The sequence below is a fragment of the Gekko japonicus genome, unplaced genomic scaffold, assembly GCF_001447785.1.
Source record: "Gekko japonicus isolate JY-2015 unplaced genomic scaffold, Gekko_japonicus_V1.1 scaffold2712, whole genome shotgun sequence".
Lineage (NCBI taxonomy): Eukaryota > Metazoa > Chordata > Lepidosauria > Squamata > Gekkonidae > Gekko > Gekko japonicus.
The window spans coordinates 1-8,727 of NW_015169868.1; the positions used below are offsets into that span (position 1 = coordinate 1).

The 8,727-nt window shown below is 49.4% G+C and overlaps 1 protein-coding gene across 1 annotated transcript in view; it reads left to right on the forward strand.

Moving 5' to 3' along the window:
• Positions 1-7,780: 7,780 nt before the first annotated feature.
• LOC107115679 overlaps positions 7,781-8,727 on the forward strand; it is an 87,143-nt gene continuing 86,196 nt past the window's right edge. The window contains exon 1 of the mRNA XM_015417435.1: positions 7,781-7,840. Within this exon, the coding sequence (XP_015272921.1) occupies positions 7,781-7,840 (60 nt within the window). The remainder of the gene's footprint in view (positions 7,841-8,727) is intronic.

Below are 8,727 nucleotides of genomic sequence, written 5' to 3' on the forward strand. Positions count from 1 at the left end.
GGCGCACGTAGCCGGCTGCTCACTGGAGGGCTTTCGTCTGCCGGGGAGCTTGTGAAAGAGAGGGAAAGGAAAAGGCTCTGAATGATTCCGGTGAGTTTGTCCCTAGCCTTTGGGGAGGGGCGGTGGGCTGCTCAGGAGCCCGCACTCTTTCTCCCTGAAAACATAGGGTTAAAAATAAGCATGGCGTGCCTGCAGCTCCTGGGTCGGCTCTTGGCTTGAGGAGTGATAGGGGTTTTTGGCTTCCTTAATCACAGGGATCCCCAGCCCCTTTAAGCCTGCAGTCACCTTTGGAGTTCTGACATTGTGTGACAGATGCAGCCACAAAATGGCTGCCACGGGAGGCAGAGACAGCAACAAATGGCCGCCCCAGCTTCCTTTCAGTCCCCCAGTGCAGGTCCTTGTGCTCTGGAGGCAGCAGCTGCTGCAAAAGCAACCTTTTTAAAAAACTGCACAGCCAGTCGGTCCCCCAACAGCCAATCAGAAGCCCCACCTGGGCCCACTCACTTCCTAAAACCACGTGGCAGGCACCAAGAAAGGGGTCAAAGGGCACAGTGTCACCCACGGTGGGTCCCACGTTGGGGAACTCTGGTTTAGCTCAATCAGTTCCTCTGAGATATTTCTCGGAATCTCTTCCCCGCATACTAGATGGCTCAGAGGCAACGTAGTTTGACAGAAGGCGTTTTCCAGGGTTTCTGTCCAGTTCCTTCGTTATTAGTCTAGGACTGTGCTTGAAGGATACCTTCTCGGCGGGTCTGTCTGGATGTTCTCAGGAGATCCCTGAGTGGTGGCAGCTGGTTACAAGGGTGCTTTCCATGGAACTCTTGATTGAAGGGAGTTTGCCAGCAAGGAAGGACCACCACCCTTTCTTTCCATAGCTAGGAGCCTGCCCCGCCCTCATGGTGCTTTCTTTTATCTTCGGAAACACTCATCCTCTATAGCTACAATGGGGGAGTCTCTTATCCCCTCCATTTCATCTTCTCCAGCCCTGTTAGTAAGCTGAGCTCAGATGAATTGATGCAACGCTTGTCTTAGGAGTATAAAAGGTAAAGGTTCCCTTGCTCGAAAGCCAATCAAATCCGACTCTAGGGTTGCGGTGCTCATCTCCGTTTCAAAGCCGAAGAGCCAGCGCTGTCCGAAGACGTCTCCGTGGTCATGTGGCCGGCATGACTAAACACCAAGGCGCACGGAACACTGTTACCTTCCCACTGAAGTGGTACCTATTTATCTACTTGCAATTTCTTGCTTTTGAAGTGCTAGGTTGGCAGGAGCTGGAACTAGAGACGGGAGCTCACTCCGTCATGCGGCACCTGGGTCTCGAACTGCTGAACTACCGACCTTCCACAGCCTGCAGTTCAGCGTCTTCACCCCTTGAGCCACCGCAGCTCCAAGAGTTATACTTAAAAGAGAAGCCATATTGGATCAGGCCAATGGCCCATCCAGTCCAATATTCTGCTTCACACAGTGGCCAAACCCCAGGTGCATCAGGAAGTTTAACTGCAGGGCCAGGACTCCAGAAGCCCTCCCACTGTGGCCCCTCAAGCACCAAGAAGACAGAGCATCACTGCCCTAGATAGAATGTTCCATCAAGACCTTGTGGCTAAGAGCCACTGGTGGACCTCTGCTCCATATGTTTCTCCAAACCCCACTTGAAGCTGTCTTAAGCTTGTAGCTGCCACCATTTCTTGCAGCAGTGAATTCCACATGTTAATGACAGTTTGGGTGAAGAAGGAGTCCCTTTATCTGTTCTAAGCCTACTGCTCATGAATTTCATGGAGTGCCCACGAGCTCTTGTATTGTGAGAAAGGGAGAAAAGTCCTTCTTTCACTACCATCTCTATCCCATGCATAATTTTGTAAAACCTCTATCATGTCAGAGGCTTCCAAAAGGCCCGTCATCAGAGCATAATGACAACTGCCCCTCCCCAGTTTCTTCATGTCCCCCCCCCCACAACAACTGGCACGGAGAGATTGACTGCATGCCTCCTACATCACATCATGAAATATGAACTAATTGTACATAAAATACATGTATGTATTACAAAGACATTAAAAGCATATCAGGCCCCAACACAAGCCTCATAATATAGTAAAAGTTGCATATGTCCAAGAGAAAACAATAGTTAAGTGACCCAATGTGTTTTGACCCAACTGGGACTTTTTCAGGAGGTAACCGGTGTGGGGGGGGACTAGATGACCCTGCAGGTTTCTTCCAACTCTTGATACTATGGTACAAGGAGGGTCCTATTTCAATCAAAAGACAATTCACAAATAAATACAGGACTAAAACAGGAGTGTCGTTAAGGAAGAAAATAATAATATTTCAATAACAGTTTAAAATGCTATGTCTAATAATGATCTATATTATTATTATTATTATTATTAACAATAATTTTATTGAATTTTTAGTAACAAGCATTAACAGTACAGAATGAACATCATACAAAGCATTGTAATAACAAAGAGAAAAGGTAGCAGGTTACACGGATAGTGTGCATTATAATAACGATAGTAATACCAGTTGCGGCTAGAAGGCAAGAATCATATGGTACAATCTATAGACTTAACGTAAAATTAATAATGATCTATATTATTTTAAAAGGCCAAATTTATCAAGACATATTTATTGCACTTCAAAAAAGAAATCAAAAGACACAAGAAAAATATTTCATGTGAGGCCTCCCGGGATCCAGCCTTGTGTGTCAAATGAAGATGCACACCAGATGTTGCTCTTGCGTGTCTAGAAATAAACAACATGGGGGAAAGTTTTCTAATGTTACCTTGTGCCACAAAATAAACTCACCTTAGCAGAGTAAAATTCAGTATAAAGAAAATACCTTCCAATTTTGGTCACCTCTGAACAGCTCTTGTCTTGAAAACCCTGGGGTGGCTACGGGGCAGGTTCGAGTTGATGGCCCTTTCCACCCCCACACAGTATGGGGAGCAAGCGAGGCTTTGTGCTTCCTTCATGCGCTGGGGGTGGTCTTGTGTCAGTATGGAAAGCCTGTGGATTCCCACCTTCCCTGTCTCCAGCATCAGGGCCACATCCTGCTCAGGTCAGGGGAGGATCCCCCTCCGGGAGGGATGCGGGAAAGAACTCAGGAGGCACCTGCTTTGAGTAGGGTTGCCAACTCCAGGTTGGGAAATTCCTGGGAATGTGGGGGTGGAGCCTGCGTTTTGAGAAGGGGGAGGCCCCCTGTGGGGTATCATGCCAGGGAATCCACTCACCTGGAAGTTTGCAATCCTCTCTTTGTGGCTTTTGTTAAGTCCGGCGCTTAACAATGAGTCGGAGAGTGATTTCAGCAAAAGACTCAAGTTTATTCAGCTCTTTGTTCACTTCTTCGACACGGTACAACATCTGATAGCCCGAACAGTTTGTCCATTGAAACTGCTCGGTATTTAAACATTCCCGGCTAATGTAGCCACTCCTACTATACACAAATCAACCTATCAGGTTGAGCGCATAAGGACCAATCACAAACGTTCCTGCTTGCAGCTTGCTTGAATGTGATTGGGTCGTTAGTCTTGGACTTGAATCCCCTGTCCAAGACGAAGCTTGACATAGCTTCCCAATGGGATGTTTCACACACATCCTAATGTACTCATGGCAGCTATGAATACATTACAATTCCCTCCCCCCTAAGCAAAATACATCATGAACACTCGTAATCACTTAGGTAGGTGGGTGCACGTCTCGTTCTCTGAGGCCTACGAGGTGTACTCGTCTCAGGGCATCTTTCCCTCAGTGGCACTCCGTTTGACTCTGGGACCTCAGAGTCAGGAACATTCCCGTCCGTTACTGGTGGTTCAAGGTTAGGGGTCTGCCCTGTCTCTTGACCGCTACTGTAGCCCTCAGGCTCTTCAGTACCTGCCTCTTCTAAAGGCCATGGGAATTCCTCAGTGGACTCAGCCGGCTGCACGGTAGAACGGTCAGTTGCCCACCGCTGCCTCAGCTGGTCTATGTGCCTACGCCACTTGCGCCCATCTGCAAGCCGTACCACATACATTCTTGTACCAATAACATCGGTAATAGTGGCTGGGAGCCACAAGTGACCACTGGCATAGTTACGAGCATACACTGGCTCACCCTTTTCGTATGTCCGGACCTTCGGACTTTCGGTCTGCGGCTGTGGTTTTAAATCGTTAAGGTCTGGATGCAACCTGTCTAACAGCGTTGCTCAACGGCGACCCATTAACATCTCGGCCGGGCTGCGGCCGGTCGCCGAGCAAGGGGTAACATGTTGTCTCAACAGAAACGAAGCAAGTTTCACCCCCCAATCACCACATACCAGTTTTGCAAGAGCTTCTTTTGTTGTTCTGACCATTCTCTCTCTGCCCCACAGCTTCTGGTGCGGAAAGACACCCAGGCCGGCCCCTAGGGAGGCTGCGGAGCCCACTCGGTCTCCCGCCCTGTGCAGAGGAGGTCTTCTCTCTGTTGCACTTTATCTTGACTGACCGGTTACGGATCCGCAGGGAGCAGCAGCTGCGGGCAGGTGGGGGAGTGCGGGTCTTTATTATTGGCATTTCATGGGCGTTCCTTGCAGTCAGCCTTTCTCGCAGGGACTCAGGCTAGTTCAAGGCGGGTGCTGCAGAGAGAGTGAGGAGTTTACAATGTTCCCTCTAAGCTGAGTTAGTGTGAGCTGGCTCACAGTTTTTTAGCCTCCAGCTCACACATTTTTGTCTTGGCTCAGGAAGGAGGGCTCCAGAGCAGACTGATTATGCAGTAGCCAAATCACCTGCTCACAACTCTAATGCCAGTAGCTCACAAAGAAGAATTTTTGCTCACAAGGCTCCACAGCTTAGAGGGAACATTGGTCAGGACCATCCACATCCAAGAGAGGAGAGGTTCAATGAACAAGGCAGGTGGGGGGGGGGCGCGACTCCGGCTGGGCAACCCAGGGCAGGATTGCTCCCCGAGGAGCGCCACTGAGCCGCAGAGGGCGTCGCTGTGGCTGAAGACCGGCCCGTCCGTCTGGACCTGGGAGCGGGGAAGAGGAGGGGAAGGATTAAATACATTTTTGTCCAGCGTTGCGGGGGTTAAAGGGACGAAGCGGTTTGCTAGAGGAGCCGAGCAAGGCGGGGGGGGGGAGAAGAAAGGCTCTTCCGCTTGTTGGGGGGGGGCAGTTTCTGAACGGCCGAAGAGGGGAAGAGCTTCAGACGTGCAGCAGCAGCAGGGAAAAGCCTCTTCGCACCGGATCCGGGGAAGGCTTCCTCGCAAGTAAGTCAATGTGGGATGGGGGAGAATAAGGTCTTAGATCTTGGAAGAAGGGAGGAAAGCGGCTGTTTCAGCACCGGGTTTTCTCCACTCTGTAAATGAGTTTTTTTTGTGTGTGTGTTTTTTTGCGGGGTGGTGGTGGTGGAGGATAATCACTGTCTTTAAATACAAGAACATTCAATGCATGAATCTGGCGTTCAATTGCTGGTCGTTTTAATTCTGCATAAAAAAGAGACGCTGCTGCTGTCAAGCCGGAGGGTCGTTCCAGTCCGCGATGGGAAATTCGGAAAGTGGGGGGGGGGGGAGCGGAGTGGAGGAGAAGACCACAGAGCTTACCCTCCAGCGCAGGCATTTTTCTTAGAGGGGAGGGGGGAGACTGATCTCTGCACTTTGACGATCAGCTATAATCCTGGGAGAACTCCAGGCCTCACCTGGAGGCTGGCAACCCTATTAGGCATCAGTTTTGCTCCGCTGTGTCACTGGGACTTGGTTGGGAGGGAGGGATAAAAAAGTTAAGGTCTCCCTTGCTCGAAAGCCAGTCGAATCCGACTCGAGGGTTGCGGTGCTCATCTCCGTTTCGAAGCCGAAGAGCCAGCGCTGTCCGAAGACGTTTCCGTGGTCATGTGGCCGGCATGACTAAACACCAGGGCGCACGGAACGCTGTTCCCTTCCCACCGAAGTGAATCAGTGGCTTTAAGTGCAAGGAAAAATGTATGAAACTGGAGTTCTGTTGCTTGTGATTTCAGTTCTGTGGGGGGAGGCAAAGAGCCTGAATTAGGTCTGTAAGTGAAAAAGGTCGTTGCATGGGTGTGTTGGTTTATTTTTTTTTGGGGGGGGGGGGAACTCCTACCTGAATGGGAATCAAGCACAGCCCCATCCGAAGACCATGACACAGTGCCAGCGTGGGGCCAGGGCTGCTAGGGGGTATCCGAGGGCCCCCAGCAGAGGAGAGGGGATTTTTTATTTTAAAAAGACCAGTTGCCAAGGCGCAGAGAGCCTAGCAATGCCACTGGAATCCATGGAAACACCACCAGTGCCCATGAGTCCTCAGCACAAGGCAACTTCCCCGTGACAGGCAGAGAGCCATGCCCACCCCCCCCCCCCCCCCACAGGAGGGACAAAGGGCACCTGGAAACACACCACTGTGAGGATCACGGCCTCAGCGACAGGACCCCTCTAGTAGGAACATGAGAAGAACACTGCTGGATCGGACCAATAGTCCATCTGGTCCAGCCTCCTGTCTCCCACAGTGGCCAAACCAGTTCTCTGGAGGGCCAACAAGAGGGCAGAGAGGCCTTCCCCCGATGCTGCCTCCTTGCTCTGGGATTCAGAGGCACTAAGCTTTAGCGCCTCTGAATGTGGAGGTTCCACTCAGTCACCAGGGCTGCTGGTAGCTAGACTTATGAATGTATCTAGTCCCCTGTGAAAGCTGTTTATTCCTGTGGCCATGACTGCATCCTCTGGCAGCCAACTCCACATTTTAAACACTCTCTCTGTAAAGAAGTATTTCCTTCCACCTGTCCTGAACCTACTGCCCATCAGCTTCAACGGATGTCCTCCAGTTTTCGCATTTTGAGACAGGAAGAAGGTGTTGTCTTTGTCCACCCTCTGTTGTGGCAGGACATCCCTGTGCAGAAGCTGTGCTGGTTTTCCCTCAGCGGGCTTTGTCCTCCTGTGTGCCTAACAATTCTGTCTTTGATTACAGAGTCTACTAAATATGCCTGGGACAGATGTGAGGCTGACTGGCCTGTAATTTCCTGTTTCTCCTCTGGATGCCATTTAAAAAACTGGTGTAACATTTGCTACTCTCCAGTCTTGTGGTACAGTGGCTGGATTTCATGATAGGTTACATCTTCCTGTTAGTAGATCGACTATCTCACCTTCTTAAGAACCGTGTGCCATCAGGATCTGGAGCCTAAGGTGGGTCTTCTTAGGAGATGTCTGCAATAGTTCATACCAGTCCCAATAGTTAATGTAGCACAAGGACGTGAACCCTGATCTGCAAACCACGACAAGGCCCCTCCCTCCGATTCTGCAGAGCAATCCTGGGTGTGTCTTCTTGTCCAGGGTTGGTGATGTTGCTCCATCTTCTTTACGTTCCTTTCTGTCTTTCTGATATATTCCCCTCTCCCTCTTCATACCAAGTAAGTAAAGACATTTTTTTTTTTTGCAATCAGAGGCAGCCCAAGAGAAGGGGAAGGAGATGGAAGAGCAGGACCCAGAAGGACCAGGAATCGACAAGAGAGCAGGGAAAGACCCCCCTCCCATCCAGGCGGGGGGGAGTGGTGCTGAACTCTGGGAAACAGTGGTGCCAGAGGTCCTGCCTCAGGATGCTGGGATCCCAGAGGAGCATCGCCAGCGTTTCCGGCAGTTCTGCTACCAGGAGGCTGCTGGGCCCCGAGAGGTTTGCAGCCAGCTCCACGGACTCTGCAAGCGCTGGCTGGAGCCAGAGAGGCACTCCAAGAAGCAGATCGTGGACCTGGTGATCCTGGAGCAGTTCCTGGCCGTCCTGCCCGAGGAAATGCAGCGCTGGGTCAGAGGCTGCGGGCCGGAGACCAGTTCCCAGGCGATGTCCCTGGCCGAGGGCTTCCTCCTGAGTCGGGCAGAGGATAAGCGGCAGGCAGAGCAGGTGAGGGAGGACTCCTTTAAGTCTATTTTGAATAAGTGCTCAGTCTTCCTCCCACCTGGTCTCTCCTTAACTATGCAAGGTTAAGGAGAGACTTAGCGTGCTTTTCACTTTGGAGGAAGCTTTGAGCTCACTAAGAGAGACATTTTGCAGCGTTCATTGAAAAATTTGGATAAATATTTTGGGTAAGAACTTTTCACTTTCTTTTTTTTTTTTTTGTATTTTTGGTAAACAAATTTTATTTTCTCAGGAATACAACATATAGAATTAAATCATTTCATTCTATCAATTGTCTACCCCATTCCCAATTCCTCCCCTCCCTCCGGTGGCTTCCCGCAATGCTTCCCCCCCTGCTCCAAATTGCTTCATATCATCAGCTATATCAATTTCTTATCGTTACAGTCTAAAGATAACATCATTTGACTTAATATTGATCTAAACATATTAAGTTTTGTTTCACATCCCAGTTCTTTTCCAGATATGTTTTAAAGTCACTCCATTCTTGAAAAAACACGTCATCTTCTTTATTATTCAACTTCTTCGTAATTTTGTCCATCTCTGCCATGAACAGAACTTTTTGTATCCAGTCTTCAATTTCTGGCACTTTCTCTGTTTTCCAAAATTGTGCATAAATCATTCTCGCTGTTGTGATTAAGTACCAGAATAAAGTCTTTTTAGTTGTATTGACTTCTTCCATTTTCAGTCCCAAAAGCAGAATTTCCGGCACCTTTTTGAAAGAGCATTTCAGTATTTTTTGCATTTCTTTGTGGACTTTTGTCCAAAAGTCAACAGCTTTCTCACAAGTCCACCACATGTGATAAAATGAGCCTTCATGGCTTTTACATTTCCAACACTTATTTGACATATTCTGGTTCATATTTGCAATTTTT